Source organism: Sorex fumeus, unplaced genomic scaffold, assembly GCF_029834395.1.
Source record: "Sorex fumeus unplaced genomic scaffold, SorFum_2.1 ptg000037l, whole genome shotgun sequence".
In the NCBI taxonomy this organism is placed as follows: domain Eukaryota; kingdom Metazoa; phylum Chordata; class Mammalia; order Eulipotyphla; family Soricidae; genus Sorex; species Sorex fumeus.
The window spans coordinates 1,400,206-1,416,877 of NW_026606094.1; the positions used below are offsets into that span (position 1 = coordinate 1,400,206).

The following is a 16,672-nucleotide window of genomic DNA, read 5'->3' on the forward strand; positions in this document are numbered from 1 at the left end:
TATGCGCAGATAGTAATCAGTTATTTAAATAGCGAAAGTATTTACTAGCCCAAAGAATAGGCAGGTATGATATAGGAGCTGCATGAGAAAGACTGGCTGAAAGCTGGCCTTAAAATCCGAGATTCTGGTTTAGTAACGTGTGTGCACTCTCGCACGTTTACCTCCCTGCTCTGACTGACTTCGGAACTCTTTTCATTTGGGGCCACACCTGGCCCTGCTCATGGCTCACTCCTAGCAGGGTTCAAGGGACCGTGTAGGGCACCTGAGATCGAATCCAGGGCAACTGCATGGAAAGTACAGCCTTTTTCACTGTACTCTCTTCCCAGTCCCTGGTTCCGAGACTTATTGCATAAGTTTAAGAAATTTAACAGAATCGCCACGTCTGGGGCTTGTGTTCCAGAGTAGAAGGGCACGATCTGAAATGACGTGCATTGTCCTTCTGAAGGGCAGTTCACATTGTTTATTTCAAACCCAGCAGTTGAACGGATGACCGAAAGAGAGTGCTTTTGTTCATTTCTTCTCTTGCTTCAAAGATGGGAGCATCTGCAAGGGACATCTACAGACATCCTGCAGGGGACAGTGTTCCTTGTAGGAGCTCAGCTGAGTAAACCATTCAGAAACTCTTCTTTCTATGCAGACTTTTTGTCGGTGGTTAGAGAATTCCTTGAAAGGTTTGCCAAAGGAGACGACCGTGGGAGCTGTGACAGTGACACACAAACAGCTTACAGACTTCCACAAGCAAGTCACTAGGTGAGTGCGTGGCGGGTGACAGCTGCAGGGGTGAGGCGGAAATAGAGCTTTGTTTCTTCCTCCGTGTTGTTCAACATAATGCCTTGGTTAGAACTGCCAAGTTCGGGTGCTTGCCTTGCACGCGGCCAATACAGGTTCAGTTCCCAGCATCCCGTGTGGTCCCCCTAGCCTGCCAGGAGTAAGCCCTGAGCGTCTCTGGGTGTAGCCCCAAAACAATTCAAATACCTGTCAAATGGACCAGTATGCATAACCCATGCTACTCCACAAGTGTCAAAGGCTGAAGAACACACTTCTTTTTTTTTGTGGTGGTGGGATTGTTGCTAGAACACTATATGCCTGGAACTCAACTATGAATAATTCCATAATTCACAGTGCCTTAATTAAAAGAAAATAATGAAAAAATATTCTGCACTAAAATTTGGCATGTTATAGAGAAATGTAGTCAAAGTGATCTATTTTAATCCAAAAAGGTGTTGAAGAAATATGCATTTTATTTTCAGAACTTATCATTTCAGTTTCTTCAGGAATATACACATAAATGATAAAATTATTTTAGAAATGTAGATACGATAAACTATTCAGGACAGGGCTACTGCCTGCGGAGAGGAAAAAGAGAGACTATTGGGGAGGGAGTCTCTGGAAGGCTTTGAAGATTTCTGGTAATGTTTTAGTTCCTGAGTTCTGTGCAGCTATTTATATTATCTAAAATAAAAGTTTATTTACCTTTTTTTTTTTTTTGGCATAGCAATTGCTTTTTTTTTTATTAGTGAAACACCATGAGGTACAGTTACAGACTTAAAATTTTTGTGCTTGGGTTTCATTGCACATTTGTACAATGATCGAATACCCATCCCTCCACCAGTGCCCATTCTCCACCACCACTGATCCCAGTATCCCTCCCACCCCCCATCCCACCCTGCCTCTGTGGCAGGGCATTCCTCCTTGTTCTCTCTCTCCTTTTGGGTGCTGTGGTTTGCAGAAGAGGCATTGCGTGGCAATCATGTTCGGTCTAGAGTCTACTCTCAGCACACATCTCCCATCCTGGGAGGATCCTCCCAACACCCTTTATTTGGTCCTCCCTTCTCTATCTGAGCTGCCTTTTCCTCCAGCTTGTGCAGCTGGCCTCCGAGCCATGGAGTAAACCTCCTGGTACTTAAAACCTGGTACTCTGCTATTCTTAGGTGTTAGTCTCCTATTTTGTTACTTTATGTTCCCCAGATGAATGCAGTCTTTCTATGTCTATCCCTCTCTTTCTGACACATTTCGCTTAGCATGATACTTTCCATCTAGTACTACTTGTATTTAAATTTCATGACTTCATCTTTCCTAACAGCTACATAGTACTCCATTGTGTAGATGTACCAAAGTTTCTTTAACCAGTCATCTGTTCTTGGGCATTCAGGTTTTTTCCAGATTCTAGCTATTGTAAACAGTGCTGCAATGAACAAACAAGTGCAGACATCACTTCAACTATACTTTTTTGCCTCTCTGGGATATATTCCCAAGAGTGGTATTGCTGGGTCAAATGGAAGCTCAATTTCTAATTGCTTGAGAATCGTTCATACTGAGAAGAACACTCTTAAACATCTGCTCTGGAATGTCTTTCTGTGTGCTCCTCTAAATTCACCATGTTAGTTGGGGTCTTCTACGGGCAGCCGCTCAGGGTCCTGAGGACAGGGTCGAGCTTCCCTCCAGCTAAGGGGAGAGGTCCAAAGAAAAAAGCAATCCTTGCCACCGCCTCCTCCAGGAAAGAGAAATAAGCACACGAGCACGGTGGGGGCCCTATATAGCAGATCCCCTTTATTGAGGAACATCAAGTCTTTATATAGGCTGAGGAGGGTGGTGGGAGAGTGCAATGCACTGGTTGCATACACAGGGGCATCAGAACAAACGTTTTTCCTTCACCGCACATTTGCCAGAAACATCCTGTCTCCAGGTAACAAATACTGAACTGTGATATACATTGCAACAGGCTTCCCTACAAAGCAGACCAAAGGTGTTGCTCTCCCAACAATCTCCCACTGAGCCTAGGGATTAGTGTTACACTTCAAAGCAGACCAAAAGGGACTTGTCTCCCAACGATTAGTGTCTGTTTAGCTTTAAGTTGCATTCGTTGGCATTAGAAACCAACCAGGGAAACATCACCATGCTGCATGTGTGCATGTCACTCTGATTCTACATCCGCAGTAGTTCTTCCCAAAGGGAGCGGTACTAAACAGCAGTTCCCTTTCAGGAGATCGGTCATTACCTTTCTGAAGCTTCAGTTGCCATCCTTATTCTGGGATCAAAACTACGGGTGCCTTGGGGCTGGAGAGATAGAGCGGGTAGGGTGCTTTGCCTTGCATGTGACTGACCTGGGTTCGATCTTCGGCACCCCTTATGTACCCCTAAGCGCAGTGCCAGGAGGAAACCCTGAGCACAGTTGGATTTGGCCCAAAAAACCAAAAAGAGAAAAATACATATGTGGCTGCCTGGATGGGTCTAACATTGGTTGTAAAACATTAGGGAAGAATTGGGAAATGTTCACCATGCCTGAAGGTACTCAGATTCCAAGTAGGACAACTCTAGGGTGTGTTAATGCTCACGAATCTTTTGCTTACAGCTTATTTAAAATGTGAAGTATGTGTGAGTGGGGTTTTTCACTATAAATATAGACATTGGGGGTGGGGAATCATACTTAACACCTGGTGCTGCTCAGGAATGACCCCCGGTAATGCTCAGGGGACCTTACGTGGTACAGGAAATTTGAACGGGATCATAGGGTGCAAGCAGCACCTTACCTCCTGTTCTACTTCTGACATTTTTAATGTGGTGGCTAATTGTAGCTACAAAGATACTCCTTGTATTCTTCATAATGCCACTAGTAAAAGACATTCTGAGTCTTTTAAATTTTGTATCATGGGTAAGATTGAGTCTAACTTTCTGAAAACGTAATCATTGGGAGGAGCAGGGTAATAGCTGTAGAGGCTAAGCACATGCTTTGTGTGCTGACTCACGTTTGATCCCCAGTACCACCGAATTCCCCTGAGCACTGATTGGGCGTCGCCCCCAAATAAACATAATGCAGCCACTGCAGCTGGAGAGATGGTTCAAAGGGCTGGGGTGTATGCTTTAGCTGTGGGCCTCGTGACCCTAATGCCACCACACACCCCAATCCACCTCACACACTGCCAGCTGGGTCCCCTCTGAAAATGTTATCAGTGAATTAAAGATGAGATTTTGAGATATGTAACATTATGAAATGTGTTCCTTAATAGTTTTTGTGGGGGTTTGTTTGTTTGGGAACCACACCTGTATGAGTATGCCGGGCTCATTCCTGGAGGTGCTCGGAACCATCTGACATGCCTGGGAATTGAGCCCAAGCTGGCCACATGCAAAAGTTCCCCTGCTCACTATATTGTCACTCTAGCACTTTGATAAGGTAAAGGTAAGGTAAAGGCCCTCCCGTTGATCGTCGATTTGCTCGAGCGGGCCCAGTAACGTCTCCATTGGAGACTTTGTTGTTACTGTGTCTGGCATATCGAATACTCTCGGTAGCTTGCCGGGCTCTATGAATGCAAACCCCTGGATAATATTAACGACAAAAAATTTGCTTCTTCCTTTTTACTTTTGATCTGCAAAGTCTTGAGCCCAGTACTCAGGAGCCAAGCCCGGTGACAGCAGTTTAGATTGCATTTTGTAATTGTATGTTCCTTGTCTAGAATCTTTTCATCAAGGGGCTTTAGAATTTTTGCTAAATTTGACAGAGTGGATTGTATCATCAATTGTAGAGAGGTTTATGGGTCTAAGAAGGTGTGTTGTAGTGAGTTTGATTAATAGTAAAAAGAAAACTGATAGTAGTCTCTAAGTGCCTATCAGCAGAGGTAGAGAACGGTTAAAAATTAACAGTACGTGTATACTAGGAAATAGGCATTAAAAGGGAAAACTTCTGCACGCAGTGGCACAGAAAAGCACAAAATGGAAAAGTAATAAAATCATAGAACCCAACTTGCAGTTTAACGTTTTTTAAAATTTTGGGGGGGGGCACGCCCTGTGGCTCTGTGCCTGGGAATCACCCCGGTAGAACTGGTGTGCCAGGAACAGAACCTAGGTCAGCTGTGTGTGAGGAAGTGCCCTGCCCGCTGTACTGTTGCTCCAGCCCCGTCTCAGCCCTTTTGATTTGGGAGCCACACCCGACTGCCCAGAGGCTACTCTTAGAAGGTCCGTGCCCAGGCCACCCCAAGCCTCTACATGTGACGCCCCTAGAGCCCTCGCCGTAGCCCATCTCTGTCGTTTTCCAGTGTATCGTCCAGAGGATGAGCTGTGTTTTCAACATTGGGCAGTCTTCTCTTTTTCCCAGCCTCAAAACTGAAACAACGGCCCATTCCCCTCTCCCTTCTCCACAACCGTCTTCCTGCTTCCTACTCCTGGGAGTCTAGGTCCCTCATCAAACTGGAATCATGCAATATTTGGTTTGTGACTTGTTGAGCTTACTGTGCTCAGGGCTCTTCCACACTGTAGCATCTGGCAGGATTTTCTTTCTTTTCTGGCTGGGTGGGGTGCCTCCCCAGTGGTACTCAGGGGAACCGATACCCAATCTGGGAGTACTCTGCCTGCTGGGCTAGTAGTTCAGTGCCAGGGCCCAAGGAGGAGGTGCTGCTTGGTCCCTGTGATGCCAGGACTATCAGGGACTACCAGGGCCATACCCAGTGATGCTCAGGAGGCCACGTAGTTGGTGCCTGAGATCAGACCTGGGTCTGTACTATCTCCCCATGCCCCCAGCTCTCCAATATCTTTCCTTTTAAGGCTGAGTATGTGTTTCATTGTATTTGTTCATATGCCATATCTGCTTATCCTTTTCCTGTTGTTAGACTTGCTCCCACCTCTTGGCTTTTTGGAAACAATGCTCTTGTGAACGGTGTAAAAAATATCTCTGAATCCAGGATGACTTAAATGATAGAGTACATTCCTTGCATGTTCGAGGCTCTGAGTATGATCCCTGGCACCTCATACTCCCTGAGCACTGCCTGATGGTGTAAAGAGCCAGTGTGAACTTTAAAAAGTTATTTACACACACACAAACACACACACACACACTACTCTATACACAGGAATTGTCTAGATCAGAACCAGCATGAGAAAGGACTTTGGCTTTCCCTTTTATGACCTTTACTATTTGCCTTTTTCATGATCTGGAGCAATGGTACAGCGTAGATCCCCAATTTGGGTTTGATCCCTGTCATCCCATATGGTCCCCCAAGCACCGCCAGGAGTAACCCCTGAGAATCACCGAGTGTGACCCACAAAACAAACCTAGGTTCCATGTACGCAGTATATGCTTTATCAATGATGCCAAACCCCAGCCCCTATATGTTAGCTGGTTTGGTTTGGGGGGGCAGGCTCAGGAGTGATGAATGGCTTCCCCCAGCATGTTGTTCAGAGTTTTCTCCTGGGATGCTGCTTAAGAGACCCAAGTTGTTGTCTACTTTGATGGTCAGTGAAAGGGCACCATCTTGGTGGCTGTTCGGAGCCCGAGGGGAATTCGCATAGAGCTGGGCTTTAGTGTCAGGAGTCATGTTAGAGTCTCACCACTGACTGTTTTTTGGAACTGTGCAGTATCCATGTTAAGAGAGGGCTAACAGTGTCTGTTGTCTAGCAATGCCTGCTGTCTCTGGTAGTTAATTTGCGAGCAGAGGAAATTTAGAGCAGAGGAAATTCAGACCCAGTAGTATGTGATCGGTGAATGTTAACTTTCTCCTTGAAAAAGAAATGGCCGGAATGTCATTATGAACTGGCACAACTAGCTGAAGCATGTTCCTGCCAGTTCTACGGCAGCCACCCACACATTCTGGAATCGGCCTCTGCCAAGCCCATATTCCCACAGCAGGGCCGATACAGGAAGGTAGAGCGACAGAAGTCAGAAACCATAGGTCAGGGATTTTCTCAAATTTGACGGAAATTGTGGAGCGAGGAAAAGGGGGACCCCCCAAAAAAATAGTTGTGATTTTGGGTCCATAGTGTGGGCAAGTCGGGTGCACGCCCAGCCGGGCCCACTCGAGTTCCATTGCTGAACGAGTCCTGCAGCCCCTCCTGGCCGCTGACTGGCCTGACAGAGCAAAAGGAATCAGAGGCGACACAGGGCGCTGGAGAAGAGGCTGGGAGTTGCTCGCCTCTCCTCAGTAATTCTCTTTTTTCTATATTTGTGTTGCCCTTGAACCTCTGTTCTGGGCATGACTCAGTCTCCCTTTCCTTTTAAAGTCCTGTAACTCTTGTCTCAACACGCAACTTTGTTTGTCGTCCTCGCAAGGAGGGTGAACTGGTTCAGTTTCATTTCAGCAAGTCCAAGCCTGTTTCTCAAATGGTTCTGGTAATTAATTCAGTCCCTGGATTTGGAGTTGGTCAGCTTGAAGAGTGCTGGGACTTTTCTTTCTAACATCTACCACGAAATGTGACTAGACAAAATCTCAAAGCTCACTTCTCCCGCATTTGCTTTTTATTATGCCATAAAAGAGAGTAAAGGGCTGGGAGATAGTCCACGGGTTAAGGCTTTGGCCTTGCATGGGCAGCCCAGATTTACTTCCCAGCCTTATTTTGTTGAAGTTTGTAAAATTCACAAAGAGCAAGTGGCAGAACTTGGGTAAAGTCTAGAAGTCGTTCCGCATTTTTGTTGCATTGTTGGATGGAGAGAGACTTGAAAGTTTCTAGAATATTCTGTTTAATGTCCTGGAGTCTTAATCAAGGAGGTCAGAGAGCCTGGTGGAGTCACTTCAGCAGGTAGCTTTTATTCTGCCTTCTTTTTAGCTAAACTGCAGTTAGAGGTTTCTTTCCCTCGTGTTCAACCAATGTGAGAAAAGAAAAGAGAACTCGCTTCCGACCTTGACGCTAGAGAACCGAGGAGAGGATGTCAGAAGGACGAGCAGATTAGAAGGGGACATTGAGCCGATAGTCTTAGGAAGACCCACGTGGGCACCCACCCGTGTCTTGGTGATGGTTTTAGACAAAGGGGTCATTCTCAAGACCAAAAATGGGTGAGTGCCGGGTGTTCGGGCTACCTCAACACCGTCATGTGCTCCTGAGGACCAACTCGAGCCTTTCCTTTCTATAAGATCTGACCCTTCTTCCTCTCCTCGCCCTCCCTCCTCCAGGAGGAAACCTGGAGGAGCTTGTTCTACTCGAAAAAGCCATGATTGATTTTTCTTAGCCCTTAGAGCTTGACGGGGCTTTGCATCTGCCTCTGGGAAGGAGGAGGAAGTCAGGGTACCTAATTTAGCTGACTTGACCAGAAATGCTTCTTTTGGGGATTTCTAGCTTTGTTGTATTTATGTCGCGGGCTTCACCAAAGGAGCTTAGGTGTAGGACACGGGCCTGGCACAGCCAGGGTTTGCTCCCGAAACTTGATTAAGACATAAAAGACGGCAGCGATTTCAGTAAAGTGACATTATAACAACCTACACGTACTGAATACTTTTTGTGCACAGTTTTGTCATCCTAAGCACTTGACATGTATTTGATCAGTTGATCCTCAGGAAATGTTGATAATAGATGCAGATGAGAAAATGGGGGTACATTGGGATCCCCAAAGCCCCCTCTAGGACCAGAGCAGTTTGTCATCGCCCACATCTGCTGTGACTGACGTCCATCCTCACAGGTCACAAAAGACCCCAAGTGGGATCAGGAGACAGTAGACAGAGCTCCTGGCCGCACTGGCGGGCCTCAGTGCCTCACATGTGGTGGTTGTGGATGTTAAATGGTCCAACCTGCCTTCTCTCTCTTCTCTAGTGCTGAGGAATGTAAACAAGTTTGCTGGGCCTTGCGAGATTTCACCAGGCTGTTCCGATAGCTGCACTCCTGCACTGTGCCTGTCACCCAGGTGAGTGGTCCATAGCAAACATGGATGAGCCTTCCTTTGCTCTTCCACGTGCTTGGTATGTAGAAACTAAGTCATCCTCGGGCAGCTCCTTGTGGGTTTGGAGCATTGGTCTCGGTGGTATTATAGCGGCTAGCCGGTTCAGTGCCATGCACAACAGCTGCTTGAGCCAAAGTTCAGAACCACCTGAGTCCTCACTGGTTACCACTGTTTAATACTGTATATACACCCTACTGCCACCGGCGGCACCCTTAGAGCTGCACACAGCACTTTCCCCATGGAATATTAGTCAGTGCGCTGTGAACTTTGGTTAGTGTCAGAACTTCCTTTAGAAACGAAGTAGTATATGAGACCCCAGTGTTAGATGGCCTAGTGATTTCCTCATTGGTTGGGAGAGACTCAGTGCCCTTTGCCCCTCCCCGTCATCCCTAGTTTCAACATGAAGCTCTCAGTTGGGACAGCTGAGCTCTTAAGACCAAGGCCAGAATGAGGTACCTGAACAAGGGTAGAAACTCCTGCCCCCGGGGCCGGAGTGATAGTACAGTGTAGGGCCTTGCATGCCACTGACCTGGGTTAGATCCCCGGCGTCCCATATGGTCCCCCGAGCACCGCCAGGAGTAATTCCTGAGTGCAGCGCTTGGAGTAACCCCTGAACATTGCTGGGTGTGACCCAAAGAGCCAAAGAAACTCCCACCTCCTTTGAGGTTGGCTTTGTGGGGTGCTCACTGTCCGGGACTGCCACCATTGACTCCTTTTCTTTCTCTCATCAGGAATGTCTTTTTTAATTAGAAGACAGGAAGACGACAAAAACCAGACTGTGTCCCACAATCAGAAACCTCCGTGTGGCAGAGGGGCCTTCACTGCCACCAGGGCATCCCGACAGAAAGGGAAAGACTCCAGCCTTCCAGGGCCACCCCAAGGAGTTCCTGTTTGGGGGTGTGAGGGAAAATCAGCGCTGTCTCAAAAAAGACGCCTGCGGCCTCATGGCGCGGGGGGAGGGGAGCTGGTTTCCTGGTGAACTTGTTTCTAAACGGAAAAAATAATTTTAAGGAAATAAAAAAAGAGGAAAAAAAAAGGAAAATTAAACTGAAACCAGAACTGAAACATTCGCCTGATAACAAATGACATGCACGCATGGGGTTCCACATGCCTGCCACACACATGCCAACAGCGTGAGCACACAGGAACATCTCTGAGGGGGATACGGAAACGCACGTGACGGAACCCGCCACCGTGGGGAGACCAGGGCCAAGAGCTGCTCTGTCTCGTCCTGTCCCTCCTGCCCTCCCTAGCCCCTACTCCCCCAGGCCCCTGCGAAGAACCGCATAGAAACTGCCCCCTTCTCTGGCGGCTCAGACGAGGGCAGGAAGGCAAGCGGTCCAGACCCTGTCCTCCTCTCGCCAGCTCCAAACCCAACAGGTCACCAGCCCTGGAGAACCTAGCCAGGCCGAAAAATAGGGGGTGGGTGGGATATAAATGTATATTCTGTTTTAGGGTTTTTTAAAAGATTTCTAATGTTTCACCCACAGACAGAAAAGAGGGTGACAGTATGGGGGTGGGTGGGTACTTACAATGCTAGATTTTTTTTTTTTTTTTTTACTAAAAATGTGGAAATCATTTGATTTCTCGAGGTGTAAGGTAAGCCCACAGCACATCTTAGTGTTCGGAAGGAGGTCAGGCCTGCAGGGGCATTAGTGCGATGACACTGTTCTGTGCTGCTGTCGCCCTCCCAAGAACAAATCCACAGCAGCAACAAAAAATAATAATAAAACTTTTTTTAATTTAATGTGTTTGTTTTCTTTTTTTTTCCTTGTCTCGTAGCTCTGGAACTTGCGATGAGGCTGTAGAAGTCAACTCTCAGTTGTCTGATAGCCACTGCCGTGTGCAGTGTAAAAGTTCACGGGCCCTCCACCTGTCGGGAACGTGGCTCATTCCACATCTTGAATTCTTGTAGGTCACCCTAAAATTTGTACTACACTTTACCTTTTAATATAGGAAATTGTGGGTTTTATAGAAATGTGTGTTCTGCACTGCCCAGACACAAACAGATGGTTAATTCCCTATCCTGAGTATTTCATTGTTTTAAAATACCTTGGCGCATATTTGAGGGGGTTTTTTTCTTGTTGTTGTTGGACTGTTCTGGTTTGGGGAACACCTGCTGTGCTCTGGGATTACTTCTGGCTCTGCACTCAGGGATCGATCATTCCTGGCAGTGCTCAGGGACATCTTAACGGGATGCTGGAGATGGAGCCCGGTTGGCCGAACGCAAGGCAAGTGCCCTCCCCCCTGTACCGCCACGCAGGCTCACGACAGCATATTTCACATACAATGAACTGCACGTACTTGTGGGGAAAAGTGGCTAAGCTTTGACGCAGGAGTACCTTGGGACTACACTATTTTACAGACTCAAGTGAGCCACGTTCTCTTAAGCTCCCGCCTGCGAGCTTCCGTCTTCCCACGAAAGGAAGGTGCTGCCTGCAGCAACTCATGCTCCCTGGCCTCATTTGGATCCTGGGCTTGGAGGGCACAGCCAGCTGTGTGCAGGGCTTCCCTCTGGCTTTGTGCTCAGGGAGTACTCCTGGTGGTGGCAGGGATGCCATATGCCGTGAAGACAGCGTGGGTCAACTGAGGCCAGCATCCTCTCAGCAGCACCTGATGGAGCTTCCCTCAGTTGCTTCCTCCAAGGCCCTCCAAGTCAAGCTCAGCCTCGTCAATGTTCTTTTCTTAGCTCAAAGCTGCTCACTGATGTATCCTAATCCTTTGGTTTTCACGGAGCACAAATTAAAAGTGGCCCTTTCTTGTCAGAGGGCATTCTTGGAAGACATCGTTTTGACTGATAAAATATGTTGTTGGGTTTTGTTTGTTTGTTTGTTTTGTATGTGTGTACCTTGAGACTTGAATCTCTCTGGATTTGGGCTTTCATCTTTGCCAAATAACTCAGTTCTGCCGGGGCCAAAGTGGGCATGTGTGGCATTCTGATGCCACTCAAAGTCACAAGTTTTTTGATGTCTAGCCTACATTGTTACTGAGCTTATATAACAGGTGCTTCAACATTCCAAGTTTAAGTCCAATCTGGAGCCTCCTGGGTAATGTGTTCCCACACTCAGGACTAAAGTGACTTGCCTAAGCCAGTCAGGGAAATGAAGGAAAAGGAGAGTCTGGGGGCTTTATGACTATGGTAAGTTCCCGTTTAAGCTGATTCTATGTCCACTAGAGCCGTGATTCCCTACCACCCCCCTTTGCAGAGGAAAAACTCCTTGGTAGTCTTTCTTTAAGCAAACAGGAAGCGCCCCTCACGAGGTGGTAGCACTTAGGGGAACATTGCACCCAACATGCTATTAGTCTACTCCAGCGCCTCTACCTAAATTTTAGATGAGTATTATGTCAGAACAGTTACAAGAGTGTTTTATACTAGTTCTAATAAAATAAAATTCTTATAAGCAGAGATGCCCAGCACCATTCATGGAGTAGCTCAGTTTACAAGGTCATGGTGTGGAGAATGTTCTTGAAATCAGCTGGGGGCAGCTGTACCGTGCCTTCACCAGGTTTTCCAGTCCCAGTTCACTTCTGAGTGAGAAACTCCTTAAACTGAACAAAGTCAACAAGTTGTTGAAAGAATCCAGGATTTGGGGTTTTACTGTTTTACTGTTCAGCCAAGAGAGCAAAGAAGGCTGCGGTAATGTGCCGATCCTAGCATCTCTGACCTTGCTCTCCAAACTTCACATTCAAGTGTTTCCTCCCCTTCTAGAAAGTACCACAATGTCACGAAGGAGGAAGTGTGTTCCCTGATTTCAAATGCCAGCTGCAGGCCTGCAGGTCAAAGCTATTAGCTCAAAGTCCATTTTTGTAATGTATCTCATTTCCATAAAACACAAGAACGTGCCAGATGATCTGCCGTGACAGCAAACAGATGTGTGGCCATGTGGACTGGGTTTCGTGGAACTTTGGAAGTGTTGTCTGAAATTACCACAAGAGCGATAGGAGGTGATAACCAGATCCCTGTTCGTGCATTTTGGGTTTTTTGTTTTGAGGGGATTTTCTTGTTTGGGGTTTGGCTGTGCTCAGGGCTTATTCAGAACTCAGGTGTCTGTCCTGGCAGGGCCTGGAGGATCGTTGAGACAATCATTGGCTCAATTGGGACAATGCTGCCGACATTGCCCTTAGAGTAGTAGCAGCCTTGAAATCACGAAAACCCCAGCTGTCGCTTTGCTCTTTTTTTCAGAATCTCACTGAGCTCTTATGACTGAGGCCAGGATGAGGTACCTGAGCAAAGGCAGAAATTCCTACCCCCTCTGAGGTTGGTTTTGTAAGGTGCTCACTGTCCCTTTTTTTAGAATCAATGGGATCCTGTTGGATCCCAATTGCAAGGGATCAAACCCGGGTCAGGTGTGTGCAAGGCTAGCGCTGTAACCCCTGGACTTTCTCTGGCCCCTCGAGTGCTTTAGTATGAGAACAGGACAAGCCACTTTCAGCTCATGGTTTGTTCGCTCATAAAGGTTCTTTTCTGACCTGGGCTTGGCTGCTATTTTTTTATTATGAAAGATTTTGAACACATGTGGAAGTCGAAAAAATGGTGTAAAATCTCCAAATAAGAGCTTCACTGGTAATCTATTTGCAGCCATTCTTTCTTGCCTAATCTTCCATCCGCACCCCAACCCTGAGATACTTTTGAAGCAAATGCTGGACATATATCAAGTGTAAATATCCCAGTTCACGGTCACGGTCCTCCCGTTGTTCATCAGTTTGCTCGAGCAAGCCCAGTAATGTCTCCATTTTGAGACTTGTTCTTACTGTGTTTGGCATATTGAATATGTCATGGGTGGCTTGCCAGGCATTGCCACGCAGGCGAGATACTCTCGGTAGCTTGCTGGGCTCTCCAGAGAGGGGCAGAGGAATTGAACCCGGCTCGGCCAGGCTGGCTACGCGCAAGGCAAATACCCTACCGCTGTGCTATCGCTCCAGCCCAGTTCATGTCATTAAAAAAAAACAAGGTCATTCTAAAAAGCAAAATTTCAGTATCATTCACATATAATGTAAAGAAATGATCCAGTATCTAGTGTTAAAAACTTGAAGGCAGAGACACTGTTATGTCCTTGGGATATAGCTTTGTAAGAAGCTTCATTCTACATTTGCAGCTGGCTGACTCGGTTAATGTGTTTTTTCTTTGTTTCCTATGGACTGGTACTTTGATCTAGATTGTGGATTCTGGATGCTGGAATAGATTTAAATTTTTGACTACCTAATGGTGGGCATTTTAGTTGTTCAGTTGCCATACATAATGCTGTGGTAAAAATATAAATTATTTGGATAAAAGCCTGGGGGGTTGGGGTGGGGAGTCACACCTAGCAGTGTTCAGGAGCTATCTTGGCTCTGTGTCACTCCTGGAGGTCCTTGGGGGACCTTATGCAGTGTTGGGGATCAAAGAGTTCGCATGCAAGACCAGTGCCTTACCCTTGGACTATCTCTCCAACCCTTGTCTTTTCATATTTTTTTCTAATTTATCATTGGGTGGATCCCATGAATAGAATTTTTGTCCAAAGAGTAAATGTGTGATTTGGTAGATAGTGGCAAAACCCTGGTAACTCTGGGGCGGGGCGGGGGGGTGCTCATTTCTTGATTCTCACCAACTTCCCAGTTTTTTTTTGCCAAGCTGACTGGGGAGTCTGAGAGTCTCACTGCCATTTCTTGTGGGCAATGCTGAGCATCCTCAGTCGGTTAAGGTACCTGTGCAGATGTTTCCAATATAAACGGTCATGGTCACAGTCCTCCCGTTGTTCATTGATTTGCTCGAGCGGGCCCAGTAACGTCTCCATTGGAGACTTTGTTGTTACTGTGTTCGGCATATCGAATACGTCAAGGGTGGCTTGCCAGGCTCTGCCGTGCGGGCGAGATACTCTCGGTAGCTTGCCGGGCTCTTCGAGAGGGGCGGAGGAATCGAACTCGGATCAGCCATGTTGGCTGCGTGCAAGGCAAACGCCCTACCCGCTATGCTATCGGGCCTGGGGGGTTTCCAATATAAACACGTTTACAAATCTAAGATTTACAGCAAAGTTATTAAGAGGCCCTGTCTGCCCACTTGCAGTTTCCCCTGCCAACATCGACTACGGTGCTTTGCCCATAGCTACTAATAAGGTAGCCCGGACACATGCTAGACACAGTTCCTTTCTTTGTTGGGATTATGTTCTGTTTAATCCCATACTCTTTTCTGGTTCCAGAATTTCCATCCCTGTCATCATGTTATATTCTGTCACCATGTCTTATTCTGAGTCTCCTCTCCCCTGGGAAGTTTCTTGGTTTTGATGACCTTGGTGGCTTGAGAATGCTCCTTATTTGGGGTTTCTCTGGAAGCTTCTCAAAGTTTGGGTAAGGAAGAGGAGAGATGATGTGTCGCCTGGTACCTCCCACCCAGGCTCCCTGCTATGACCGCGACTGGTCAAGCCGCTATGGGCCTGCAACCAGGCTGTGTTCCGCACTGTGTTCCTTTTCACCTTGTCCCCACGTACCCCAGCGTGCTGCCCCCCGCTCTCCTACCAAACAGGATGAGGGCGGAGCATGCAGGCCCTGTCCTGGTGTCCCCTGTGGCCACTCTTCTCTCTGTGAGCACCTTTTTTCTCCCCACGGGCCTCTTCCATCCACCCAGTGAAAGGAGATGTCAGCACCTTCAGATTAGATGCCACCAATCTGCTTTCCAACTTCTAGCAAGAAACTGGCCACTGGACAGGGGGTTTTCATTCCCTGGTGGCAGTGACCGGCTGGCGTCACTCCCTTCACTCACCCTGTCTAGGAACACCCGCAGCTCTTACCAGCAGTGGCCACTGGGGCGGAGCCTGGCCTGCGGTACCGGTACTGCAGGGCTCAGTGATTGTGTCACATCTTCCTTAAACTCTGCTTTTCTTTTTTGAGGGGGGGGTCACACCCGGTGATGCACAGGGGTTATTCCTGGCTCATGCACTCAGGAATTACTCCTGGCAGTGCTCGGGGGACCATATGGGATGCTGGGAATCGAACCCGGGTCGGCTGCATGCAAGGCAAACGCCCTACCCGTTGTGCTATCACTCCAGCCCTAGACTCTGCCTTTTTTTTTTAAAGGATCATCATTGAGATCCACAGTGACAAAGTTGTTTGGGGATGATTGAGGGTCAGTCATATAATGTTCCAGTACCCATCCCTTCACCAATGTACATTTCCCACCACCAATGTCCCACCACCCCCACAGCTTGCCTCCATGGCAGACAGTTTCCTTCTCTCTCCCTTTCCTCCTGGGCATTGTGGTTTGCAATATAGGTACTGACAGGTTATTGTGTGTGTGTGTGTGTGTGTGTGTGTGTGTATCCCTTTACCTATTCTCAGGTCTTGTCCAGAGTGATCATTTCCAACTATCATTGTCACAGTGGTCACTTCTCTATCCTAACTATCTGCCCCCTACCCTTTCCACTGTGACTAGCGTCCATTCCTGCACCAGTCCTCCTGGCCCTTGCTTCTACTGTCCATAGGTATTCGTCTCATATGTTCTTTTCTACCCCACAGATGAGTGCGATCATTCTTTGTCTCTCTCCTTGTGGCTCATTTCACTCAGCATGATACTCTCCATTAGACTCTTTCTTTAAAAATAAATGAATGAGCTCAAGGGCCAGAGAGATAGGACAGGGGTTACAGTGCTTGCCTTGCACGTACCTAACCCAGGTTCCGTCCCGGGCAAAGCGTATGATTCCCCGAGCTCCACCAGGAGTGATCCCTGAGTGCAGAGTCAAGAGTTACCCCTGAGCACAGCTGGATATGACCAAAAATTAAAACTGAAAATCTCAAACACAGGGCTGGAGCAATAACAGAGTGGGTAGGGTGTTTGCTTTGCATGCGGCTGACCCGGGTTCAATTCCCAACATCCCATATGGTCCCCCCGAGCACCGCCAGGAGTAACTCCTGAGTGCATGAGCCAGGAGTAACCCCTATTCGTTGTCAGGTATGACCCAAAAAGCAAAAAAAAAAAAAAACCCTCAAACACAAACAGCATGTTTAGCCGTCACCTCTGGTAGATGCCAACAACACTGCCCAAAGTCTCACAAAACCCAGTCCACA

General features: G+C 47.4%; 1 protein-coding gene across 3 annotated transcripts in view; it reads left to right on the top strand.

Annotated features, from left to right (window-relative positions):
- TNPO3 (transportin 3) overlaps window positions 1-10,000 on the top strand; it is an 85,671-nt gene extending 75,671 nt beyond the window's left edge. For 2 of the 3 annotated variants that reach the window (XM_056117989.1, XM_056117990.1), the window contains 3 exons: window positions 638-750; window positions 8,509-8,599; window positions 9,367-10,000. In XM_056117989.1, the coding sequence (XP_055973964.1) occupies window positions 638-750; window positions 8,509-8,569 (174 nt within the window). In that variant the 3' untranslated portion in view covers window positions 8,570-8,599; window positions 9,367-10,000. The remainder of the gene's footprint in view (window positions 1-637; window positions 751-8,508; window positions 8,600-9,366) is intronic. The other variant, XM_056117988.1, reaches the window with a different exon arrangement.
- The last annotated feature ends 6,672 nt before the right edge of the window (window positions 10,001-16,672 follow it).